This window comes from Heterodontus francisci, chromosome 2, assembly GCF_036365525.1.
Source record: "Heterodontus francisci isolate sHetFra1 chromosome 2, sHetFra1.hap1, whole genome shotgun sequence".
Classification (NCBI taxonomy): Eukaryota; Metazoa; Chordata; class Chondrichthyes; order Heterodontiformes; family Heterodontidae; genus Heterodontus; species Heterodontus francisci.
Genome location: NC_090372.1, coordinates 203,216,968 through 203,243,870, shown reverse-complemented (window position 1 = coordinate 203,243,870; position 26,903 = coordinate 203,216,968). Strand labels below are relative to the sequence as shown.

At 43.7% G+C, this 26,903-nt stretch overlaps 1 protein-coding gene across 6 annotated transcripts in view; it reads left to right on the top strand.

Moving 5' to 3' along the window:
- Nucleotides 1-26,903, top strand: part of galnt11 (UDP-N-acetyl-alpha-D-galactosamine:polypeptide N-acetylgalactosaminyltransferase 11 (GalNAc-T11)) — a 214,858-nt gene that overhangs the window by 151,828 nt on the left and 36,127 nt on the right. For all 6 annotated transcript variants that reach the window (XM_068015045.1, XM_068015044.1, XM_068015047.1 and 3 more), the window contains 3 exons: nucleotides 1,929-2,052; nucleotides 22,385-22,551; nucleotides 23,065-23,190. In XM_068015045.1, the coding sequence (XP_067871146.1) occupies nucleotides 1,929-2,052; nucleotides 22,385-22,551; nucleotides 23,065-23,190 (417 nt within the window). The remainder of the gene's footprint in view (nucleotides 1-1,928; nucleotides 2,053-22,384; nucleotides 22,552-23,064; nucleotides 23,191-26,903) is intronic.

Sequence of the window (26,903 nt, the reverse complement as noted above, 5' to 3'; positions counted from 1 at the left end):
CTGGACATAAAAGATCCCATGGCACTTTTCAAAGAAAATCGGGGGAGTTATCCCTGGTGTCCTGGCCAACATTTATCCCTCAATCAACATCACAAAAACAGATTATCTGGTAATTATCACATTGCTGTTTGTGGGGCCTTCTTGTGCTCAAATTCGCTATATTTCAACAGTAATGACACTTAGAAAGTGCTTCATTGGCTTAAATTGCTTTGGGACATCCTGAGGTCGTGAAAGGTGCAGTACAAATGTTTTGTTTGTCCCTCTGGCTGTCTGTCTTATTTAGCTCAATGTTCAGCATGTGTAACCAGTATAGCGAAACAATTGACAGCCAATAGAACGTTGAGCCATGTCGCCAAATTGGTAGCTGCTGCTTCCATTTTCGGGCACAGTAGGACAGTAGTTATGTTACGGAGCTAGTAATCCAGTGGCTTGGACTACTGATCAAGCAACTTGTGTTCAAATCCCATCGTGGTAGCTGGGAAATCCAAATTCAGTTAACTAAATAAATCTGGGATAAAAAGGCTAGTATCAGTGATGGTGACCATGAAACTACCAAATTGCCATAAAAACCCAGCTGCTTCACTTAAAGGAAATCTGCCATCCTTACCCGGTCTGGCCTATATGGCTGCTACCCACAGAAATGTGGTTGACTCTTAACTTGCCTCTGAAATGACCCAGCAAGCCACTCAGTTGTGTCTCAAAGACAATTTAGGTGGGTAATAAATGCTGACCTTGCCGGTGACACCCACATCCCATGAATGAATAAAAGAAAACTCTAGATGGAAGCAATATCTTGAGGATATATTTGTATCGGTGCACTGGCTTTTAATGATTTGCTTCTCCACAGCACCTAGTCTTTCTGGGATCTGAAGTTGAATGACCTCACACTTCCCCACATTGAATTCCACCTGCTACAGTTTTGCCCAATCACTTAGTTTGAACATGTCCCTTTGTACTGTCCTGCTTTCTTCCACACAACGGACTGCCCCTCCTAACTTAGTGTAATCTGCAGAGTTGGAATACAGCTTTCTATTCCTTCAATCAAGTTGTTAAGATAGAATCATGAAATGGTTACAACACAGGAGTCCCTTCGGCCCATCGTGTTTGTGCCAGCTCTCTACAAGAGCTACTCAGCTAGTTCCAGTCCCCTACCTTTTTCCCATAGTTTTGAAAATCTTTTCTCTTCAGATAATTATTCAATTCCCTTTTAAAATCCCCGATTGAATCTGTCTCCACCACACTCTCAGGCAGTGTATTCCAGATGCTATCTACTCACTGCGTAAAAAGTTTTTCCTCATGTCGCTTCTGGTTCTTTTGCTGGTCACTTTAAATTGGTGTCAGCTGGTTCTTGATCTTTTCACCAATGGGAACAGTTTCTCCCTCTCTACTCTGTCCAGCCACCTCATGATTTTGGACGCCTCTATTAAATCTCCTCTCAACCTTCTCTTTTCTAAGGAGAACCGTTCCAGCTTCACCAGTTTATCCATGTAAGTGAATTCTTTCAAACCTGGAACCATTCTCATAAATCTTTTCTGCACCCTCTCCCGTGCCTTCACATCCTTCCTAAAGTGTAGTGCTCAGAATTAGACAATATCTTACTAAAAAGCTGAGGCCCCAGTACAGATCACTTGTCACATCCTGCCAATCAGAGAATGTTACTTTTATCCCTACTCAATATCTTCTACCTCCCAAACCAAATACCAACCCAGCAGTTGGTACAGTGCAGCCTTGCCTCAGGACCTGGTCAGCAGGAGTGCTCAACTTGGGAGAGAAAAATGGAGGGAAATTTAGATTAAAGCAAATGGTCAAAAATAAATGCACTGTTTAGTGGATTTTCTGACTTTGAAATTTGTTCCCTGTAAAACATATTGACGTGTTAATGTAAATGTTCTAACATATTTACTTTAATAAAAGTATCTTTTTCTCAGGCATGATTTTCAATGAAGTAGATCAGCAGATTCGGAATGCAGGATACCAGAAACATGCTTTCAATGTGCTCATCAGTAATCGTTTGGGCTACAACAGAGATGTTCCTGATACGAGAGACCCAAAGTAAGTTCCTAACTTTCAGATATCACCTGATCACTCCAAATTTCCACTTGCACATATCAATGTGTATAAGTACTAAATTCCAAAGCTGTCACCATACCTTCATCACCACCAGACTTGACTTTAATAATGTCCTCTTTTCTGGCTTCCTGATCTCCATCCTGCATTAACTCATCTTGAAGTCTTCCGCTCACATACTATGCTATACACAATCCTCCTGGCCTTACCACTCGAAACCTTGCTGACCTCCATTGCCATCAGTTTCAAAATCCTTATCTTCAAATCCCTACCTTTGTAACCTGCTTGAACATATTTCAAGTCTGCACCAATAGCTCTTCCTACTGTTAAACATCTCTCCTTCCTTCGCTTTGCTCTGTCATGTGTCGGAACTATCAGCCATCTTGGAACTCCCTCCCATATCTCTTACTCCATCTCTCCTCATCTTCAAAATTTGACAGTACCTTCAACCACCCTCTTTATTGCTTTTGCTCAATTTTCACCCACAACTCTGAAGCTGTTGGGACATTTCACTCTGCTTAAGGCGCTATATAAATACAAGTTGCTTTTTTGTGCAGAGACAACTATCTAAATTTTGTGGTATTTCATCATAATGAAAAGGTATCCTGTAACTAATTTAGTATACTTAGTGAACTTTAAATTATAATGTCTCCGCAACAAATTAACAGTCATGGAAATGGAGAAGAATGACTGGGCTGTCATTTCTAGGATTGTTATTACCCAATGTGAGATACCCCTGTGTGATATACTCTGCTGCATATAAAACAAAACTAATAATTCTCTCCCTGCCCCACCAATTCCCATGTAATAACAATTCTATTCAAATTTATCATTATTAACATTATAATTTATGGGAAAATGTAACATTAATGTGTTTGTCTTTGTTATATAAATGATGAAAAGTGATTGAAGTGTTCAATTCACACATCCATATTCATGCATTCACAAAGGAAATGCAATATGGACCTTTCATGGTGGCACACTGTATTGAACCATTCACCACCAACTAGTTATTTATCTAATTGCTATTTACGGGACTTTAACTGAAAGGTAGATCTAGGAATGATGTTCTGCTGGGAGAGTTTGAGGAGTTAAGGTCCAAATTAAAATACAGAACCTCAAAGGTAATAATCTCTGTATTGTTACCTGAGCCACATGCCAATTGGCATAGGGTCATGTAGATTAGAGGATTAAACCTGTGGCTCAAAGAATGGTGTAGGAAGAAGTTTTAATTCATGGGGAACTGGCACCAATACTTGGGAAAGAGGGAGTTATCGTGTCAGGATGGGCTTCACTTAAACCATACTGGGATCAGAGTCCTGACGAGTCGTATAGATAGGGCAGTGGATAGAGCTTAAACTAAAAAGGTTGGGGGGAGAGGGTTCAGTGGAAGGGAGATGTAGAAATCTAAAGAGAAAAGTCGAGGCAATAGAAGAGTGCAACAATTTGGGTAAAGCCAAGCAGAGTGGGACAGGAAGGGACAGAGAGTTTAAAGGTAAATAGTCTATCAGTGAATAAGGTCCATGCAAAAAATCTTCTTCTTTGGCCTCCTTATCTCGAGAGACAATGGATACGCGCTTGGAGGTGGTCAGTGGTTTGTGAAGCAGCGCCTGGAGTGGCTATAAAGGCCAATTCTAGAGTGACAGGCTCTTCCACAGGTGCTGCAGAGAAATTTGTTTGTCGGGGCTGTTGCACAGTTGGCTCTCCCCTTGCGCCTCTGTCTTTTTTCCTGCCAACTACTAAGTCTCTTCGACTCGCCACATTTTAGCCCCGTTTTTATGGCTGCCCGCCAGCTCTGGCGAACGCTGGCAACTGACTCCCACGACTTGTGATCAATGTCACAGGATTTCATGTCGCATTTGCAGACGTCTTTAAAGCGGAGACATGGACGGCCAGTGGGTCTGATACCAGTGGTGAGCTCGCTGTACAATGTGTCTTTGGGGATCCTGCCATCTTCCATGCGGCTCACATGGCCAAACCATCTCAAGCGCCGCTGACTCAGTAGTGTGTACAAGCTGGGGATGTTGGCCGCCTCGAGGACTTCTGTGTTGGAGATACGGTCCTGCCACCTGATGCCAAGTATTCTCCGGAGGCAGCAAAGATGGAATGAATTGAGACGTCGCTCTTAGCTGACATACGTTGTCCAGGCCTCACTGCCATAGAGCAAGGTACTGAGGACACAGGCCTGATACACTCGGACTTTTGTGTTCCGTGTCAGTGCGCCATTATCCCACACTCTCTTGGCCAGTCTGGACATAGCAGTGGAAGCCTTTCCCATGCGCTTGTTGATTTCTGCATCTCGAGACAGATTACTGGTGATAGTTGAGCCTAGGTAGGTGAACTCTTGAACCACTTCCAGAGTGTGGTCGCCAATATTGATGGATGGAGCATTTCTGACGTCCTGTCCCATGATGTTCGTTTTCTTGAGGCTGATGGTTAGGCCAAATTCATTGCAGGCAGCCGCAAACCTGTCGATGAGACTCTGCAGGCACTCTTCAGTGTGAGATGTTAAAGCAGCATTGTCAGCAAAGAGGAGTTCCCTGATGAGGACTTTCCGTACTTTGGACTTCGCTCTTAGACGGGCAAGGTTGAACAACCTGTCCCCTGATCTTGTGTGGAGGAAAATTCCTTCTTCAGAGGACTTGAACGCATGTGAAAGCAGCAGGGAGAAGAAAATCCCAAAAAGTGTGGGTGCGAGAACACAGCCCTGTTTCACGCCACTCAGGATAGGAAAGGGGCCTGATGAGGAGCCACCATGTTGAATTGTGCCTTTCATATTGTCATGGAATGAGGTGATGATACTTAGTAGCTTTGGTGGGCATCCAATCTTTTCTAGTAGTCTGAAGAGACCACGTCTGCTGACGAGGTCAAAGGCTTTGGTGAGATCAATGAAAGCAATGTAGAGGGGCGTCTGTTGTTCACGGCATTTCTCCTGTATCTGACTAATAGTACTAATAATCTGACTAAATAGTACTAAAAAAATACTAAAAGTCCTTCATCTGAATGCACGAAGCATTCAGAATAAAATGGATGAACTAACGGCACAAATAGAGTTGAAAGGTTACAGACCTGAAACATTATCTCTGCTTCCTTCCCCACAGGTGTTGCCTGACCTGCTGAGTAGTTCCAGCACTTTCTGTTTTTACAGCATCTGCAGTATTTTACTTTTATTATTAGAGATAAAAGGTTTAGATCAAATTTTCATTACAGAGACATGCTTACATGTTGACCAAGGTTGGCAAATACATATTCCAGGGTACACAACATTTTGAAAAGACATATAGAATGGAAAAGCAGGAGGAGTAGCTCTGATAGTAAAGAATGGAAAAAGGACAATCATGAGAAATGATCTTCACTCAAATGATCAGGAAATAGAATCAGTATGGATAGAGATTATGAATAACAAGGGTCAGAAAACACAGGTGGGAGTAGTTTATAGGCCTCCTAGCAGTAGTTATACCATTGGACAGACCATTAAGCAAAAAAATAATTGGAGCTTGTAACAAAGGCAATGTAATAATTGCGAGGGACGTTAATCTTCATATAGACTGGGCAAATGAAATTGGGAAAGGTAATCTGGAAGATGAGTTTGTAGAATGCTTTTGCAACAGTTTCCTGAGCAATACATTGTGGAATCAACTGGGGATAAAGATATTTTGGATCTAGTATTGTGCAATGAGGCAGGATTAATCAGTGATCTCATAGTAAAAGATCCCTGGGGAAAAGTGATCATAATACAGTTGAATTCCATATTAAGTTTGAAAGTGACATACTCCAGTCCCAAATGCAAATCTTAAACAAAGCCAATTATATAGATATGAGTGGTTGATTGGGTAAATAAACTAAAAAGTACAGCGTAAATACACAGTGGGAAACATTTAAAGAAGCAATTCAAAATGTTAACCAAAATTACAATCTAATGAAAATACAAAAAAACCACAAGAAAGATCCACCTGTGGCTTACTAGTGAGGTTAAGAATAGTATTAGATTAGCAAACAGTACATTTGGCAGACTCTACAAATGAGTGTGGAGCAACCACAGCCTCAGAGCATAGATCCAACTCAAAGTGTACAAAGCCGTAGTCCTCACCACCCTTCTGTATGGGGCCAAGTCATGGGTCCTATACCGCCGTCATGTATGCTTTCTAGAGTGCTTCCATCAACGCTACCTCCGCAGCATCCTCAAGATCCGCTGGCAGGACCACATCACAAACATTGAAGTCCTGAAAACAGCCAACATAACCAACATTGAGGCCATCCTCCTGCAAAGCCAACTGTGTTGGGCGGGTCACGTTGCCTGGATGGATGACAGTCGCCTTCCCAAGATCATGTTGTATGGAGAACTGACTACAGGTGAAAGGAACGAAGGGGCCCCATGCAAACGTTTCAAGGACTCCCTCTCTGTGTGCCACAACGACTACTGCCAATGGGAAGCAGGTCACAGATCGTGATGCTTGGAGATGCTACATCAGGAGTGCTAGAGACACCTTAGAGACTGAGTGAAGAACCAGCATGAAAGAGAAAAGGAGGAGAAGGATAGATCCATTTGCCCCCAGCAGCGACTGCACCTTCACTTGCACCCACTGTGGGAGAATCTGCCAGTCACGGATAGGCCTGACTAGCCACCAGCGGGCCAGCAACCGATGAGTACAGCCTTCCCAAAATCTTTGTCTGTGAAGAAATGCCAGGAAGAAGAGATTAAAAGAAGAGATTTATAATGTTACAGAAGTACCAGTAAACCTAAAGATTGGAAGTGTTTCAGGAGCCAGCAAAGAGCGACCAAAAAGTTGATAAAAAGTGAAAAAATAGAATGACAGTAAACTAGCCAGGAATATAAAAACAGATTGTAAGAGCTTTTACAAGTATATAAAAAGGCGGAGAGTACCTAAAGTAAATATTGGTCCCTTTGAGGCAGAGACAGGGGAAATTATTTTGGGGAATGAGGAATTGGCAGAGACAATGGGCAAATACTTTGTGCCAATCTTCACAGTAGAAGGCACAAACTGCATACCAGAAATAGAGGGAACTGAGGGGTTAATCAAAGTGAGGAACTTAAGGTAATTCATATCAGCAGAGAAGTAGTATTGGAGAAATCTAAGAGACAAGCCTGACAAATCCCCAGGACCTGAAGGCCTACATCCATGGGGTCTAAAAGAGGTAGCTGCAGAGATAGTGGATGTGCTGGTTATGATTTTCCAAAATTCCCTAGATTCAAAAACAGTCCCATCGGATTGGAAGTTAGTAGATGGAACACCGCAATTCAAAAAAAGAGGGAGAGAAAACAGGGAACGACAGGCTAGTTAACCTGACATCAGTCGTTGGGAAAATTCTGGAATTTATTATGGAGGAAGTCTTAACAATGCATTTAGAAAATCATAGTATGATCAGACAAAGTCAATATAGTTTTACAAAAGGGAAATCGTGTTTGACAAATTTATTGGCATCCTTCCAGCTACGAAAGATGATGGATGCGCAGCAAACAATCCATTTAGGTGGGGTGTCATCTCTTGGTGCACCTTTGCTGATGGCTGTGAAGGCCAATCCTTGAGAGGCAGGTTCTGCCACAAGTGCTGCACGTGAAGCTGCCAAGTAACCCTATGAGTTGTTTTTGATGATGACGTCTGTTGCCATGTTTTTGACATTGGCGCCTGTTGCCAAGCTGCTGTAGCAACTGGTTGTTGTGGTAGTGCACACCACTCCACAAGGTGTGTTGCCATTTCCCTCTTTCGCCAGCTCATGACTCCCAGATACGATAGTTGACATTTAGGGCCTTCGTGCCATGCTTGCACCCCACTGGTTGTCTGGCCCCGGCTACCTCACCATACAGAGGGTCCTTGGGTATGCGACTGTCTTCCATCCTGTAGATGTGTATGATCCACTGAAGCCACCTCTGTTTGATTAGTGCCAACACATTTGGGAGCTCTGCCTTTGAGAGGACTGCCGCATTTGTGATTTTTGTCCTGCCAGGAATTATCCATAATGCGTCGCAGACAGCGAAGATGGAAATTATTGAGCTTCTTTTCCTGGTAGGTGTAAGTCTCCCATGTTTTACAGCCATACAGCAAGGTGCTGGGAACACAGGCCTTATAAACTATCAGCTTAGTCCTAAGGGTCAGCTTGGTGTTATCCCATGCACGTTTTGTGAGTCAGTCAAAGCTGGTAGCTGCTTTCCCTATGCGTGTATCGAATTCTGCATCAAGGGACAGATTGTCTGTTACCATGTACCCAAGGTAGCAGAATTTGCTAACCTCTTCCAGTGGGGTGTTATTTAGTGCAATCAGGGGTGGAGATGTTGATCCATGACCTTGATCCATGACCACGGTTTTCTTGAATTTTATAGTCAAGGAGAACAAGTTACAGACATGGGAGAGACAGTCCATGAGTCTTTGTAGCTGAGTTTCTGTGTGAGCGACTAGCGCAGCATCATCAGCATAGAGGAGTTCGCTGATCAGGATGCGATGTGTTTTTGACTTTGCTTTCACTCTTGATGGATTGTAGAGCTTGATGTCTGACCTTGTGTGCAAGTAGACACCTTCCAAATCTGCAGGGAAGGCGATAGTCAGGAGCATGGAGAAGAAGATGCTAAACAGAGTGAGGCTAGGACACAACCCTGTTTTCACTCCATTCTTCATTCCGAAACTGTCAGAAATGGAGCCGTCAAACTGTACATGTTGTTGTGGAAGAATTGGATGAGACTGAAGAGCTTCGGTGGACATCCAGTTTTTCCCAAAAACACATAGAGCCCTGCTCTGCTGATGGTGTCGGATGCCTTAGTGAGATCTATGAATTAAGGTAAAGACGTATACTCTGTTCCCTACTCTTCTCTTGTAGCTGGCGTATGGAGAAGATCATGTCCAAGTAAATCTGCCAGCATAGAAAGCACATTGTGCTTCTGGATACAGTCGGTCTGCATGTAGATGGAATTTTTTCAGTATGACCCTAACAAAGGCCTTCCCCGTGACGCTAAAGACTAAGATGCCCCTGTAGTTGCTGCCATTTCCTCTGTCGCCTTTGTTTTTGCATCATGTGATGATTTTGGTGTCATGCATCCCCTGTGGAATGGAGCCTATTTTCCAGCAAAGAAGGAGAAGGTCAAAAGGCTGTGGCAATAGATGGGACTTTCCATCACCAACACCTTCTTCCAGGGCAGACATCGCCACAAGGTATCATGGCGTCACCCAAGGTCTGGACATTAGCACCAATTAGACTTAGTCATCACAAGGAGGCGCGATCTGTCCAATGTTCTTCACATCTGCACCTACCATCGTGCAGATTGCGACACCGACCACTCTGTTCTCAGCAGCAGAGTGAAGGCGCACCCCCAAAGTTCCAAACCCAATGACCCGCCATAGATCAACATCTCTTACATAAGCAATGATGCCAAACACCAGCACATCGCAATGTCACTAGGATGCTTGTTACCCACCAAAGCCTTAATGGGAAGTAAAAACAAGAAATGCTGGAAATACTCAGCAGGTCTGGCAGCATCTGTGGAGAGAGAAGCAGAGTTAACGTTTCAGGTCAGTGACCCTTCTTCGGAACCCTTAATGGGAAGCACTGATGCTGGCATCGATGAAGCTTGGAAGTCACTAAGCGCAGTCATCTGTGAAGCAATAGAAGCATAATTTGGTAAAGGCAGAACCTGCAACAAGGACTGGTTTGAGACTAATCAGCTGAGATGATATCTGTCATTAATGCAAAAAAACAAAGCCTATATATGCACAACATAAACCCAACAACTAAGACACTGCACGACCTGATATATCAGACGATCTGTGGAGGGTTGAAATTGAATTAACAGTGCATTTCTCCCACCACAATCAGAATCGTATATTTTGATTGGGGGCTTTGACTGGAGTGGTCGGTCGTAACAATAAGAAAAGGGCTCATGGATTTGGTGATGATATATTAGCATGGATAGAGCTTTGGTTAATGGACAGGAAACAAAGAGTAGGGATAAATGGGGCATTTTCAAGTTGGCAAGGATCTGCTGGGACCTCAGCTATTTACAATTTATATTAATGACTTAGACGAAGAAAAAAAGAGTAATGTATCTAAGTTTGCTGATGATACAAAGCTAGATGGGAATGTAAGGAGTGAGGTGAACACAAGAGGCTGCAAAAAGATATAGACAGCTTAAGTGAGCGGGCAACAAGGTTGCAGATGGAGTATAATGTGGGAAAGAATGAGGTTATTCAATTAGCTGGTAAGAATAGAAAAGCAGAATTTTTTTTTAAAACGTGTAACTTCTAAATGTTGATGTTCAGGGAGACTTGGGTGTGCTCGTACAAGGAACACAGAAAGTTAACATGCAGGCACAGCAAGCAGTTAGGAAGGCAAATGGCATGTTGGCTTTTATTGCATGGTGATTGGAGTACAAGAATAAGGAAGTCTTGAAATAATTGTATGGGGCTTTGGTGAGACCACACTTGGAGTACTGTGTGCAGTTTTGGTCACCATATCTAAAGAAGAATATACTTGCCTTGGAGGCAGAGAACCAGTCTAGGTTGGTTTCTGGGGTATGAGGATTGTCCAGTGATGATGGACTGAGTAAATGGGGCCTATACTCTCTTGCGTTTAGAAGAATGAGAGGTTATCTCAGTAAGCATACAAGATTCTGAAGGGGCTTGACGGAGTAGACACTGCGAGGTTGTTTCCCCTAGCTGAGGAATGTAAAACACAGGGGAACAGTTTCAGGATAAGAGGCCAATCATTTAGGACTAAGATAAGGAGAAATTTCTTCACTCAAAGGTTTGTGAATCTTTGGAATTCTCTACCCAGAGATCGTTCAATATATTTAAGATAAATGTCCTTTAGGGAAGGAAATCTCCATCCTTACATGGTCTACATGTGACTTCAGACCCACAGCAATGTGGTTGACTCTTAACTGCCCTCTGAAATGGCCTAGCAAGCCACTCAGTTGTCAAGGGCAATTAGGGATGAGCAACAAATGCTTTGCCAGCGATGCCCACATCCCATGAAAGAATCAAAAAAAATGGACAGAATTGTGGTCTCTCAGGGAATCAATGGATATGGGGAGCAGGTGGGAAAGTGGAGTTGAGGTAGAAGATCAGCCATGATTGTATTGAATGGCGGAGCAGGCTCAAGGGGCTGTACGGTCTACTCCTGCTCCTATTTCATATGTTCTTATGCTGCGTTTGCAGATAGGACAACCCCGATAATACCAAATAATTCATTGGTTATGAAGTGCTTTTTAATGATCTGTACAGCTTCCTAGTCCCCACACTACTGCCTACTCCCCATAACTTAGCCCTCCACAATTGTCTCTTCCCCTGCTACCCTTTCTCTGATTTTCTGCCAACTGCCTTGCTGCCTGCTCTCCTAGACCCTTGGCCTTCCCTGCCCACATCCACTTCCTAGGTCCACAGTTTCCCACCATCATATTGTCTTCATCCCTTTCCTGGGCTGTTATCCTGCACTCATTTTCTAACCTTCATGTTTGGGAAACCAGCCCAGGCTGTTGCCACCCTCCAGTGACTGCCTGATCCTCCAAGGTATCAGACAGCAGCACTCTGGCTTCCAAAGCACTGCGATTGCTTATAATGTTAGCAGTTATAGCACATTGAAACTGAAGTGTGTGTTTCCGAAACTGATGAATACACAGTGTCTCCAGCTGCTTGAGCTCGAGCTCAGGAGTTCTGAGCTTGAGGGGCATCTGGAGACACTGCAGAGCATCAGGGAGGATGAGGGTTTCCTGGATCGACGTTCCAGGAAGCGGCCATTCCAAGGCAGTAGGAGTTCAGGATAGTAGTTCGGAGGCCATCTGGAAGGGTAGGAAGAGGCAGCAAGTGCAGGAGTCTTTGGGTTGTATGCCACTCCCAAACTGGTACTCAGCATTGGAGACTGCTGGGAGTGACAACACCTTGAAGGAGTGCAGTCCAGACCATGTCACCAATGGGCAAGGGACTGCACAGGAGGGAACAGAAAGAGTAGAAATGCAGTCGTTACAGGAGATTCCATACTTAGGGGAACAGATAGGCGTTTCTGTAACCGGCATTGTGAGTCCTACATAGTGTGTTACTTCCCTGGTGCCAGGGTAAAGGATATCACAGAGAGGGTGCAGAATATTCTTCAGGGAGAAGGGAGTGAGCCAGAAGTTGTGGTACATGTCGGTACCAATGACGAGGTCCAGTGGTGAGATTTGCAGGAGCTGGTGGGGGGAAGTTCAAAAGTAGGACCTCGAAGGTAGTAATTTCTAGATTACTCCCAGTGTCACACGCTAGTGAGAGTAGAAATAGGAAGATAGGGAGGATCAATGCATAACTTGAGGCGGGTACAGGAGGGTTGGCTTCAGATTCTTGAGTATTGGTACCAGTTCTGGGGCAGGGGGCAGCTATTCAAAAGGGACTGGTTGCACCTCAACAGGACTGGGACCAATGTCCTCGCAGGGAGGTTCACGAGTGTGGTTGGGGAGGGTTTAAACTAAATTGGCAGGGGGATGAGCACCAGTATATAGAAGTAGAAAAGAGGAATAAGATGTATAATGAGTGAGACTGTTGGATAGTATTAGAGAAGGGAGTACTACCATATTAGATAGGAGCAGATTAAGAAGGCTTAGGAGGAATACAAAGACAGGTTTAGAATACATGTATGTAAACACGCACAGTGTGATGAAAAGGGTTGGTGAGCTACAAGCACAAATGGCCATGTGGGACTATGATGTAGTGGCAATAACAGAAATGTGGCTTAAAAATGGTGAAGACTGAGCACTTAATTTTCAGCACTACAGAATGTTCAGAAAAGATAGGGAAGGAAAAAAGGGATGTGGGGTGACTGTACTGATTAGGAAAGACATTGTAGTGCTGGAAAGAGAGGATGTCCTTGTGGAGACAAGGACAGAATCCATTTGGTTGGAGCTGAGAAGCAAAAAAGGGTCACGCTACTGGGAGTATTCTATAGGCCTCCAAATAGTGAGAGATAGAGGAGCAGACCTGCAGGGAAATCACAGAGATGTGCAAGAACTGTAGAGTGGTGATATCGATTGGGATAATGTTAGAGTAAAGGATAAGGAGGGGGAGGAATTTCTGAAAGGCGTGCAGGAGAGCCTCCTTGACCAGTATGTTCTCGGTCCAACGAAGAAGGAGGTATTGCTGGATCTAGCGCTGGGGAATGAGGTGGACTATGTGACATTTCGCTAAGAGTGATCATTGGACCATAAGGTTTAGATTAGTAATGGAAAAGTGCAAGCAACAATCTAAAGAAAAATTTCTAAATTGGAAGAGGGCTAACTTCAATGGGATGCGAAGGGATCTAGCCAGGTTAAAATGGAACCAAAGACTGACAGGAAAAACAGTAATGGAACAATGGGTGATCTTGAAGGATGAGATGTTTCAGATACAGGCTAGGTACATTGCAACAAGGGAGAAAGGTAGGTGAACCAAAGCTAAAACTTCTTGGATGACAAGAGAGATTGAGAATATGATGAAACACAAAAGACAGTGTATGATGCATATCAGCTGTATTCTGCAAGCGCAAACCAGGCCAAATACAATAAGTTGAGAGGGGAAATGAAGAAGAAAATAAGACTTGCAAAGAGAGAATATGAGAATAGAATCGCTGTTAACATAAAAGGGAACCCAGAAATCTTCTACCGGCATGTAAATAGTAAGTGGGTATTAAGAGGCGGGGTGGGGTCGAATAGGTACAAAGAGGATGATATATGCTTCGAGGTGCAGGGCAAGGCTAATATACTTAATGGGCAATTTGTATCGGTGTTACTAAGGAAGAGGATGCTGATAAAACATTGGTAGGAGTGGGTGGTAGAGGAAATGGGTGGGGTGAAAATTTATGGGCTGGATGTACTGGAAAGGTTAGCTATGTTTAGAGTGGGTAAGTCGCCTGGTTCAGATGGCTTGCATCACTGGTTGCTAAAGGAAGTGGAGAAAGCGGAAAGGCTTACCATAATCTTCCAGTCTTCCCTAGATACCGGGAAGGTGCTAGAGGATTGGAGAGTGGCAAATGTGACACCCTTATTCAAGAAAGTTTGTAAGGACATTCCTAGTAACTACAGACAGGCCAGTTTAACATCAGTGTTGAGTAAGGTTTTAGAAACAGAAATCAGGGAAAAGATCAACAGGCACCTGGAGAGGTTTGAACTAATTAAGGGGAGCCAACACGGATTTGTAAAAGGCAGATCATGCTTGAATAATCTAAAACAAAGGTTATGAAGGGAATGCAATGGATGTTGTCTACGTGGATTTTAAGAAAGCATTTGACAAAGTACGACATAAAAGGATAGTAACAAAATTGACTTAAGGACAGAAAGCAGTGAGTTTGTGGTAAATGGTTGTTTGTCAGACTGGAGGATGGTAGACAGTGGCATTCCCCATGTTCAGTGTTAGGACCGCTGTTTTTTTTGCTGCATATAACTGACTTGGATATTGAAATATAGAATAAAATTTCAAAATTTACCAATGATTCCAAACTTGGCAAATAGTGAGGATGATACAAGTTGACTTCAACAGGGCATAGATAGGCTAGCGAAATGGGCAGACAAGTGGCAGATGAAGTTTAATACAGAGAAGTGTGAGATGATGCATTTTGGCAGAAGGGACAGGGAAAGCTAATATAGACTTAATGGCACAGTTCTAAAGCGTGGGCAGGGACAGAGGGATCTTATGGTCCATGTGCACAGATCCTTAAAGGTGGCAGAACATATTGGGAGACTAGTTAGTAAAGCATAAGGGTCTGTGGCCTTCATAAATAAAGGTATTGAGTACAAAAGCAGGGAAGTTATGCTGAACCTTCATAAAGCTCTGGTTAGGCCACAACTACAGTATTGCATCCAGTTCTCGTCATCACACTTTAGGAAGGATGTGCAGGTCCTTGAGAGAGTGCAGTGGAGATTTACCAGAATGGTTCCAGGGATGGGGAATTTTAGCTACAAGGTTAATTGGAGAAGCTGGGGTTGTTCTCCTTGGAGCAAAGGAGATTGAGGGAAGAAGTGTACAATATTATGACAGATTTAGATAAGGTAGACAAAGAAAAACTATTCCCATTAGCTGATGGTACAAGGACTAGGTGTTATGAATGCTGGACTCTGCTAAATGACAAGACAGATCAAAGACTTTTTTTTGAAAAAAAGAGACTGCAGGGGTCACACCTGAAGAACAATGGGTTTTGTCCTCCCAGACTTTTGGTTGTAAAGCAGAGTCAGTGATTCTGAAATAAAAGCAAAATACTGCGGATGCTGGAAATCTGAAATAAAAACAAAAAATGCTTGAGTTCCGAAGAAGGGTCACTGACCTGAAACGTTAACTCTGCTTCTCTCTCCACAGATGCTGCCAGACCTGCTGAGTATTTCCAGCATTTCTTGTTTTTATTTCAGTGATTCTGAAGTTGCGAATTAGCTGTTAACACCAGGGAACCGTGGAAGACCCAGGTGGCTCTGTGAAACCAGAGTTCTGAACTCTGCATACTGGAACAGGACAATGAGCTATTACTTTAGTTCAGATAAAATTACCAGATTTTCTGAAGGCAGACAGGCTGTAAGAGAAGAAATCAGCGGCTGCGGCCTCAAGGCAGGCTGTAAGGAAGACAACCAGCGGTTGCAGCCTCAAGAGATAGAGGGAACACCTGCTCTCGGAATCCCTAATTCAGTAAAAGACTGTGAAGACTTGAAGCTGTTTTGAAAGTTGAAGCTTGCGGAGATGTAGAAGACCACTTACCTTCCGGGGGTGGAGCAGAGAGGAGGGGACCTGTGGGGAGAATGCCGAGACCAGAGCCAATAAACTGAGCCCGAGGATCGAGGCCCAGTCACTTACCTTCCGGGAGCGGAGAGGAGTCCAACTGCGCCGGAGTTTGAAAACAAAGTGAGCTGTGACGTCACAGGAAAACTGCAAGATGATTGGTCGGTGAGTATCTGCTGTTAAGGAATAACTCTAAATAGCTGGGTAAGTAACTAAAAGTAAAGGGAAAGGTCTACAGTTTTTTTAATATAGTAGGTAGTGTTTTTTTTTAGGGAATCAAGGTCCCTAATGTAAATGATGTAATCTTTGGATAATTTAAGGGGATAAATTAAGGGTAAGTCATGGCAGGGCAGCTCAGCAATGTGGAGTGCTCCTCCTGTGCAATGTGGGAAGTCATGGACACTTCCTGTGTCCAGGGCGAACACGTGTGCAGGAAGTGTCTCCAGCAGCAGCTACTCGAAATCCACGTTTCGGGTCTGCAGCGGAGCATCCGCGAGGCTGAGATCATTGTGGATAGCACGTACAGGGAGGTGGTCACACCGCAGGTAAAGACTACTCAGACAGAAAGGTGACTGCCAGGCAGAGTAAAGAACTAGGCAGGTAGTGCAGGGGTCCCCTGGGTCCATCTCCCTATCTAACAGATTTTCCACTTTGGATACTCTTGGGGGAGATAGCTTCTCTGGGGAATGCAGCAAGAGCCAAGTCTGTGGCACCACAGTTCTTCAGAACTGACCTGAAATGTTAACTCTGCTTTTCTCTCCACAGATGCTGCCAGTCCTGCTGAGTATTTTCAGCATTTCTTGTTTTTATTCCAGATTTCCAGCATCCGCAGTATTTTGCTTTTATTTATCCTTGCTGGGAGGTTTGCTAGTGCTGTTAGGGGGATTTATACTAATTTGGCAGGGGGATGGGATACAGTGGCGGTACAGTAGGGGGTTTAGTTTAGAGATACAGCACTGAAACAGGCCCTTCGGCCCACCGAGTCTGTGCCGACCATCAACCACCCATTTATACTAATCCTACACTAATTCCATATTCTTACCACATCCCCACCTGTCCCTATATTTCCCTACCACCTACCTATACTAGGGGCAATTTTATAATGGCCAATTAACTTATCAACCTGCAAGTCTTTGGCATGTGGGAGGAAACCGGAGCACCCGGAGGAAACCCATGCAGACACAGGGAGAACTTGCAAACTCCACACAGGCAGTACCCAGAATTGAACCCGGGTTGCTGGAGTTGTGAGGCTGCGGTGCTAACCACTGCGCCACTGTGATGCACAGTCAAATATGGAAGAGAAACTGAGTCAATCTGGAAGGCAGAGCAAATGTAGACCTGTTAAGGCACAAGTGAAAAATGCAAGGCTGGATAGCATCTATTTTAATGCAAGGAGTCTTACTAGTAAGGCAGATGAATTGAGGGTGTTGATTAGCACATGGGATTATTATATTATTGCTATCACAGAGACATGGTTGAGGGAGGGGCAGGACTGGCGGCTCAATAGTCCAGGGTATAGAATCTTGAGGCGTGACAGGGGAGGGGGGTAAAAGAGGACGTGGCATTGCATTGTTGATCAAGGAGACAATTACTGCAGTAAGGAGGGATGATATCTTAAAAGGTTCCTCAAATGAGGCCATATGGGTTGAACTTAAAAACATAAAAGTGGGCAATCACTTGGCTGGGAGTGTATTACAGGCCTCCAAACGGTCAGGGAGAGATAGAGGAGCAGATATGTAGGCAAATCTCAGAGAGGTGTAAAAATAATAGGGTAATAATAGTAGGGGATTTCAACTTCCCCAATATCAACTGGGCTAGTCAGTGCAAAAGGCTTAAAGGGGGCTGAATTCCTAAAATGCATGCAGGAGAGCTTTTTGAGCCAGTACGAAGAAAGTCCTGCAAGAGAAGGGGCAGTACTGGACCTAATCTGAGGGAATGAAGCCGGACAAGTGGTAGAAGTGTAAGTGGGGGAGCATTTCAGGGATAGTGACCATAACTCTGTAAGTTTTAAGGTAGTTATGGAAAAGGACAAAGATGGACCGGATATAAAGGTACTGAATTGGGGGAAGGCCGATTTCAATATGATAAAACAGGATCTGGCCAAAGTGGACTGGGAGCAGCTACTTGTAGGAAAGTCTACATCAGACCAGTGGGAGTCATTCAAAGAGGAAATAGTGAGAGTTCAGGGCCAACATGTACTCGTTAAGGTGAAGGGTAGGACCAACAAGTCCAGGGAACCCTGGATGTCAAAGGATATAGAGGATTGGATCAGGAAAAAAAGGAGGATTATGGCAGATTCAGAGCGATGAAAACAGCGGAGACACTAGAGGAGTATAGAAAGTGTAGGGTGGAACTTAAAAAAGTAATTAGGAGAGCGAAGAGGGGACATGAAAAAACACAAGATAAAGGAAAATCCTAAGGCTTTTTATAAGTATATTAAGGGCAAGAGGATAACCAGGGAAGAAGTAGGCCTCATTAGGACAAAAGTGGCAATCTGTGTGTGGAGCCGGAGGACATCGGTGAGGTTTTAAATGATGATTTTTCATCTGTGTTCACTATGGAGAAGGATGATGTAGGTGTAGAGATCAGGGAGGGGGATTGTGATATACTTGAACATATTAGGGCGGCACAGTGGTTAGCACCGCAGCCTCACAGCTCCAGGGACCCGGGTTCGATTCCGGGTACTGCCTGTGTGGAGTTTGCAAGTTCTCCCTGTGTCTGCGTGGGTTTTCTCCGGGTGCTCCGGTTTCCTCCCACAAGCCAAAAGACTTGCAGGTTGATAGGTAAATTGGCCATTATAAATTGTCACTAGTATAGGTAGGTGGTAGGGAAATATAGGGACAGGTGGGGATGTTTGGTAGGAATATGGGATTAGTGTAGGATTAGTATAAATGGGTGGTTGATGTTCGGCACAGACTCGGTGGGCCGAAGGGCCTGTTTCAGTGCTGTATCTCTAATCTAATCTAATTAGCATTGAAAGGGAGGATGATTTGGCAGTTTTAGCGGGCTTCTAAGTGGATAAATCCCCAGGCCCAAATGAGATGTATCCCAGACTGTTATATGAGGCAAGGGAGGGGATAGTAAGGGCTCTGACACAAATTTTCAAATCCTCTCTGGCCACAGGAGAGGTACCAGAGGACTGAAGGACAGTGAATGTGGTACTATTATTCAAGAAGGGTAGCAGGGATGAACCGGGTAATTACAGGCCGATGAGTCTAACATCAGCGGTTGGGAAACTATTGGAAAAAATTCTGAGGGACAGGATTAATCTCCTAATGACTAATCTTGGAGTGGCAGGGATTAATCAGGGATAGTCAGCATGGCTTTGTCAGGGGAAGCTTGTATCTAACTAACTTGATTGAATTTTTCAAGGAGGTGACTAGATGTGTAGATGAGGGTAAGGCAGTTGATGTAGTCTACATGGACTTCAGTAAAGCTTTTGATAAGGTCCCGCATGGGAGATTGGTTAAAGTGGTAAGAGGCCATGGGATCCAGGACAATTTGGCAAATTGGATCCAAAATTGGCTTAGTGGCAGGAGGCAGAGGGTAATGGTCTCGGGTTGTTTTTGCGAGTGGAAGCCTGTGACCAGTGGTGTACCACAGGAATCGGTGCTGGGACCTTTGCTGTTTGTAGTGTACATTAATGATTTAGACTTGAATATGGGCGGCACAGTGGCGCAGTGGTTAGCACCGCAGCCTCACAGCTCCAGCGACCCGGGTTCAGTTCTGGGTACTGCCTGTGCGGAGTTTGCAAGTTCTCCCTGTGTCTGCGTGGGTTTCCACCGGGTGCTCTGGTTTTCTCCCACCTCCAAAGACTTGCAGGTTGATAGGTAAATTGGCCATTGTAAATTGCCCCTAGTTTAGGTAGGTGGTAGGAGAATGGTGGGGATGTGGTAGAGAATATGGGGTTAATGTAGGATTAGTATAAATGGGTGGTTGTTGGTCGGCACAGACTCGGTGGGCCGAAGGGCCTGTTTCAGTGCTGTATCTCTAAATAAAATAAATAGGAGGTATGATCAGTAAGTTCGCAGATGACACTAAAATTGGTGGTGTCGTAAATAATGAGGAGGAAAGCCTTAGATTACAGGACGATATAGATGGGCTGGTAAGATGGGCGGAACAGTGGCAAATGGAATTTAATCCTGCGAAGTGTGAGGTGATGCATTTTGGGAGGACTAACAAGGCAAGGGAATATACAATGGATGGTAGGACCCTAGGAAGTACAAAGGGTCAGAGGGACCATGGTGTACTTGTCCATAGATCACTGAAGGCAGCAGCACAGGTAGATTAGGTGGTTAGGAAGGCATATGGGATACTTGCCTTTATTAGCCGAGTCATAGAATATAAGAGCAGGGAGGTTATGTTGGAGCTGTATGAAATGCTAGTTTAGGCCACAGCTGGTGTACTCTGTACAGTTCTGAGCACCACACTGTAGGAAGGATGTGATTGCCCTGGAGAGGATGCAGAGGAGATTCACCAGGATGTTGCCTGGGCTGGATCATTTCAGCTATGAAGAGAGACTGAAAAAGCTGAGGTTGTTTTCCTTAGAGCAGGGAAAGCTGAGGGGGGACATGATTGAGGTATATAAAATTATGAGGGGCATTGATAGGTTAGATAGGAAGAAGCTTTTTTCCCTTAGCGGAGGGGTCAATAACCAAGGCACATAGATTTAAGGTAACGGGCAGGAGGTTTAGAGGGGATTTGAGGAAAAATTATTTCACCCAGAGGGTGGTTGGAATCTGGAACACACTGCCTGAAGAGGTGGTAGAGGCAGGAACCCTCACAACATTTAAGAAGTATTTTGATGAGCACTTGAAACGCCACAGCATACAAGGCTATGGGCCAAGTGCTGGAAGATGGGATTAGAATAGTTAGGTGCTTGATGGCCAGCACGGACATGATGGGCCGTTTCTGTGCTGTATAACTCTATGACCAGCAGGATCACCAGGAATGGCCTTATTCACGGACGCCCAGGTCGTAAGTGCTTGGTGAAGTGAGCGAAGAGGACGTTGATTTTTGAAAAGGTCCAGGAGATCCAACCCATTGTTACGGGGAGGAGTTTGGGACTTTTAACCGCAGAGGATTTCGCCTTCAAAAAGGACTGTGTAGTGTGTCAGAGTGGTGTGAGGTTTTCAACTATTTTAATAAGTAAAGAAAATACCTTTTTTTGTAATCTGGTGTATCAGCTCTTTACAAAGTACTGTTTGGTTAATGGGAATTTCTTTTAGCTAGGTTGTTATAATAAAAGTCGTACAATGTGAAATCTTGTCATGTAATTCTTTAAATTGGTCTGGGGAGTTCTTATCTTGCATTTTCACTTTAACAGTCTCATTGAGGTCATAACACTAGGGGACACAGATTGAAGGTTTTGGGCAAGAGATGCAGGGGGGATGTGAGGAAGAACCTTTTTACACAGTGACTGTTAATGACCTGGAACTCGCTGCCTATGAGGGTGGTGGAAGTGGAGATGATGAATGATTTCAAAAGGAAATCGGATGGGCCCTTGAGGGAAATAAACTTGCAAGGCTACAGTGTTAGAGCAGGGGAATGGGACTGAGTGAATTGCTCCACAGAGAGTAGCATGGACTTGATGGGCCGAATGGCCTCCTGTGCCATAATGACTGTATGACTATGAGTTGTCACAGGAGTGGGAGGGAATGGCCCAGACCGATTTTGCCAACCCGCAATGATGAAGCATTTGAGTGCATGTGGGGATTATCCCTTCTAGAAAGCTTTGAGTGACACCATTGGGAGGGATAGGAATGGGATATAATTTTAGGAGGATGTGGGAGGGGTGTTAAAATGGAGGTTGAGGCTGAATGGTGGGAAAGAAGATAAAGGAAGCTGGCGTATTTAGCTGGAATGGATCAAGGTGCTAGCAGTACGCCTCATTTGACAGGGGACATGAATTTTAAGGCTCAAACAGAAAGAGACAAATAGGGAAAGGGTAGCAAGCAAAAACGAAGAAAGTGGAAGTTAGCAGTGGGAAGGTGACATGGGGAATAAGACTCCAAGAATGACTTCACAAAGGTTAATGGGCATGGCGAGGAGATGTCAAAACAGTGTTGGAGATCTGTGTGAAGGAAATGCGAGGCGAAGGGATATGGGGCAGAAAAGGGAGGTGAACAATTGGAATACAAAATGCAATGTGAATGGTGCAAAAAATGGGAGATTCACCCCTAGCCTTCACAGTGTCCATCCCTAACATGGCATGCCACCCAATGCCACCCACTCAAAAGAAAAGACATAAAGAAATGAAAGATAATAAAGAAAGGAGGCAGACAGATCGAAGCAGTAACGTGAAGATGACACAGGCAGGTAAGAGAGAGAGAGACCTGATGCAGCAACTTACCATGAAGAGCGTCATGAGAAATCTACTCGTCTAATTAATTTTTATGAAGAAAAACATTGTCTCTGAGACTAGGAGGAAGAACAACAGTGTATTACTTTGCAAAGATATTATCATAGCACAATGACTTATTTGGATGCAAATTATGGCTTCCTCTTGCAGCATTTGTCAAACAACACAAAAAACAATTGCAAAGTATTATTCAGCAAAGATAATTTTGCTTTGTGTTCGATCCTAATTGACTGTCTTTTGTTGTCAGGTGTAAAGAAAAAAGCTACCCAATGAATTTACCTTCTGCCAGCATTATTATCTGTTTTTATAATGAAGCTTTATCAGCTCTGCTGCGGACAGTACAGAGTGTGCTGAATCGTTCTCCAGTAAATCTGCTGCATGAAATTATCCTTGTGGATGACAATAGTGATTTCAGTGAGTCATATTCAGTCTTTCTGTAACTTTTCACCTCTTTTCATCCTTTCCTGCACCTTGGTGGTTGTTGAATTCCATATAATCCTTCTTAGACCAGGACCATAAATGAGCAGCTCTAATAGGGTGGATTTCGAGGCCTCCCGCCCAGCAGAAATGGGGTTGCAGCACCCCAAAAATGACTCACGTCCATATTCCCGTGTACTCCGCAATCATTCCTCACAAGCCAAACGTTGAGTTTGGCGGTATGTCCCTCTTAAAATGCAAATTGCTGTCATATGATGAACATTGATCCTCGATTGTCATTTTAAGATAGTATCGGACTTCACTAAAGCAAAATGGACCAGGCAATCAGACCTGAACAATTGAGCGGCCAGCTGCCTGATAACTGACATCTACCCCCATGATGCAAAATGCTGGACTTGCTTAGCATATCAATCAACATCTAACATTTCAGCTGTGATCCTTCATAAATCCTTCTTGTAACTACCTCTGCTTTCTCATTTGTTTTGTCAGTTAATCTAAAAGGTGAGCTCGAGAAGTATATTCGGAGTAGCCTACCTAGAAAAGTGACACTGGTTAGAAACTCTCAACGAGAAGGATTGATACGAGGTAGAATGATTGGAGCATCCCATGCAACAGGTATCAAATTCAACTTTTTATACCTTAAAAAATTTAGTTGGAAAGTTTCATTAGTCGACAGAAATATTTTTTACTGAATCAAAGGTACTCATCAAATTGAGGGAGAGGAGTTCGACTTGAGAATCAAATCTGTTATATCTTATAATCACTCAAGTTCTTCCATGTCTTTCACGGTCAATCTTGAGTTCAACATGACACTAAGGTTCAGCTATACGTATGGTACAAATTAACTTATATGAATAAACAATAATTGGGATAGTCCTGTGCATATGGCCCTGGAGATGAAGAGGATTTGGTGTCGGAAGCTCAGTCAAATAGGACAGCAGAGTTGCGAACATTCTGATTCAGTCTCAGTTGCCAGGGAGAGGGATGGAGTCAGTGGCTAGGGAACAGAAATAGTGGCGCGGACTGAAGACGATGGCTTCCCAGTATTTAATTGGAGGACATTTCTCCTAATCTATAACTGGATGTTGGACAAGCTGTGTGACAAATCAGAGGCAGAGGAGGGATCAAGAAAGGTGGTAGTTTGGTGGAACTGGGCGTCATAAGTGTACATGTGAAATCTGATGTGTTTTCGGATCATTTCGCTGAGGGGCAGCAAGTAGATGATAAATAGGAGGGGGGCCAAAACTAGATCCTTGGGGAACTCCAGAGATAATGGTTTGGGAGCAGGAAGAGAAGCCATTGCAGGAGATTCTCTAGCTACAGCTGGGTAGATACGAATGGTACCAGGTAAAGGCAGTTTCACTCAGCTGAAAAATGGAGGAGAGGCATTGAAGAAGGATGGTATGGTTAACCATGTTAAAGACTGCAGACAGGTTGAGAAGGATGAGGAAGGATAATTTCCCACAGTCACAGTTACATAAGATGTAATTTGTTACTTTGATAAGGGCCATTTCAGTGCTGTGGCAAGGCAGAAACTTTATTGTAGAGGTTCAAATATGGAATTGCGGAAAGATGGGCATGGATTTGGGAGGCTGCATTATGTTAAAGGACTTTGGAGAGGAAAGGAAGATTGGAAATGGGGCAGTAGTTTGCAAGGACAGAGGGATCAAGAGTGAATTTTTTTAAGGAAGGGGCTTATGACAGGTAATTTGTAAGGGATGGGAACAATATGTTGAGCGTGAACTGTTAACAATATCAGCTAGCACGGGGAACAGGAAGGGAAGTTGCGTGGTCAGCAGTTTAGTGGGAATAAGGTAAAAAAAGCTTAAGTTAATTTGATCTGACCCTAATGAATCTGAATCTGGTTTTAAATTTGTCAGCAGTAGTGTGCTAGTGCTGTGTGAAAGCTTGATTGCATTGATACCATTCAAAGCAGTCTTAGCATCTGTTTTTCCGATGGCAGTAACTCTTTGTAAAAAATAGTTATCCTTAGAACATATGCCCTTCAATTTCTTCATAACACATTCCTTGTGGACTTCTACATACACCGTAGCAGTATAAATAATTTATTTTATAGGTGCCAGCCTTGGCTCAGTGGTAGCATGCTCACCTCTGAGCCATAGGGTCATGTGTTCAAGGCACAGTCCAAAGACTTGAGCATTCAACCTAGGCTGGCACTTCAGTGTAGTACTGACAGAGTGCTGTACGAAAAGAGTTTTGTTCTGTTGGAGATGCTGTCTTTCAGAAGAGATGTTACACTGAGGCCCCATCTGCCCTCTGGGGAAGCATGGCACTATTAGGAGAAGGGCAAGGGAGTTCTTCTAATGCCCTGGCTAATATTTGTCCCTCAACCAACATCACTTAAAAAAACAGATTATCTTGTCATTTATCTCATTGCAATTTGTGGGAGCTTGCTGTGTGCAAATTGGCTACTGTGTTTCCCTACATTACAACAGTGACTACAGTACTTCTTCATTGGCTGTGAAGCACTTCGGGCATCCTGAGGTGACTGGCGCTGTATGCCAGTTCTTTCTTTCATTTGTGATTTAAAGTTTTTTGGCAAAAGGATTTGGGTCATGGATGAATATATTATGGAATCTTCTGTTCTATGTTTTTTTTAAGGCTACATTGGAATCTTAGACACATTCCTCATGCCTTTATTTTGTTCAGGCTTTTGTAGAATATGCAGTATCATTTATATTGTGTATGTATGTTAAATCCATATAACACTCATAGTGCCACTTGCTAGCGAGAGTAGAAATAGGTAGATGGGGAGGATCAATGCGTGGCTTGAAGCATAGTGCAGGAGGGAGGGCTTCAGATTCTTGGAGCATTGGGACCAGTTCTGGGGCGGATGGCACCTATTCAAAAGGAAAGGGTTGCACCTCAACAGGATTGGGACAAATGTCCTCACGAGGAGGTTCACTCATGTAGTTGGGGAGGGTTTTTAAATTGGCAGAGTCGATTGGCACCAGCATATAGAAGTAGAAAAGAGGAATAAGGTGCATAATGTGAGAGTGTTGGACAGTACTAGAGAAGGAAGTAGTTCCATATTAGTTGGAGTAAACTGAGAAGGGCTACAAGGAGTGCAAAGGCAAGATTACAATGCATGTATGTTAATGCACAAAGTGTGGTGAATAAGGTTCGTGAGCTACAAGCACAAATAGCCGTGTGGGAATATGATGTAATGGTAATGATGGAAACGTGGCTTAAAAATAGTGAGGACTGGGTGCTTAATATACAAGGATATAAAGTGTTCTGAAAAGATAGAGAAGAACTAAAGGGAGGTGGGGTGGCAGTACTGATAGGAAGCCATTATAATGTTGGAAAGAGAGAATGTCCATGAGGGGACTATGACAGAATCCATTTGGTTAGAGCTGAGAAGCAGAAAGTGTATGATCAAGCTACTAAAGGTATTCTATAGGCCTCTAAATAGCGAGAGAGAGAAGAGAGATGGAGGAGCAAATCTGCAGGAAATCACAGGATGTGCAAGAACTATAGAGTGGTGATATTGGGGCACTTTAATTACCCAAATATCAGTCAGGATAATATTATAGTAAAGGGAAATGGGGGGGGTGGGGGGTGGCGGGAGGAATTTCTGAAAAGTGTTCAGACCAGTATGTCCATGGCCCAACTAGAAAAGAAGTATAATAATAAAAGCAAAATACTGCAGATGCTGGAAATCTGAAACAAAAACAAAAAGTGCTGGAAAAACTCATCAGAAAAGAAGCATTGCTGGATCTGGTGTTGGGAAATGAGGTGGCCAAGTGGACCAAGTGTCTTTGGGGGAGCACTTGGGTAAGAGTGATCATTGTGTCATAAGGTTTAGAATTTTAATGCAGAAAAGCAAGGAACAATATAAGGTAGAATGGCTAGATTGAAAGAGGGCTAATTTCAATGTGATGAGACGGGATCTAGCCAGGTTAAAATGGAACCAATGATGGGTTATCTTCAAGGAAGAGATGCTTCATATACAGGCTAGGTACATTCCAAAAAGTTGAAAAGCTAGGGGAACCAAAAACAGGGCTCCTTGGATGATGAGGAAGATAGAGATTCTGATGAAACACAAAAAGAGGGTATATGATGCATGCCAGGTGAAATTTCCAAGTGAGAATCAGCCCAAATACAATAAGTGGAGAGGGGAGGTGAAGAGAAAAATAAGACTGGCAAAGAGAGAGTATAAGAATAGAATGGCAGTGAACATAAAAGGAAACACAAAAATCTTTTACCAGTATGTAAATAGTAAGTGGGTAGTAAGAGGTGGAGTGGGGCCTATTGGGGACAAAAAGGGTAATATATGCTCAGAGGCACAGGGCAAGTCTAGAATA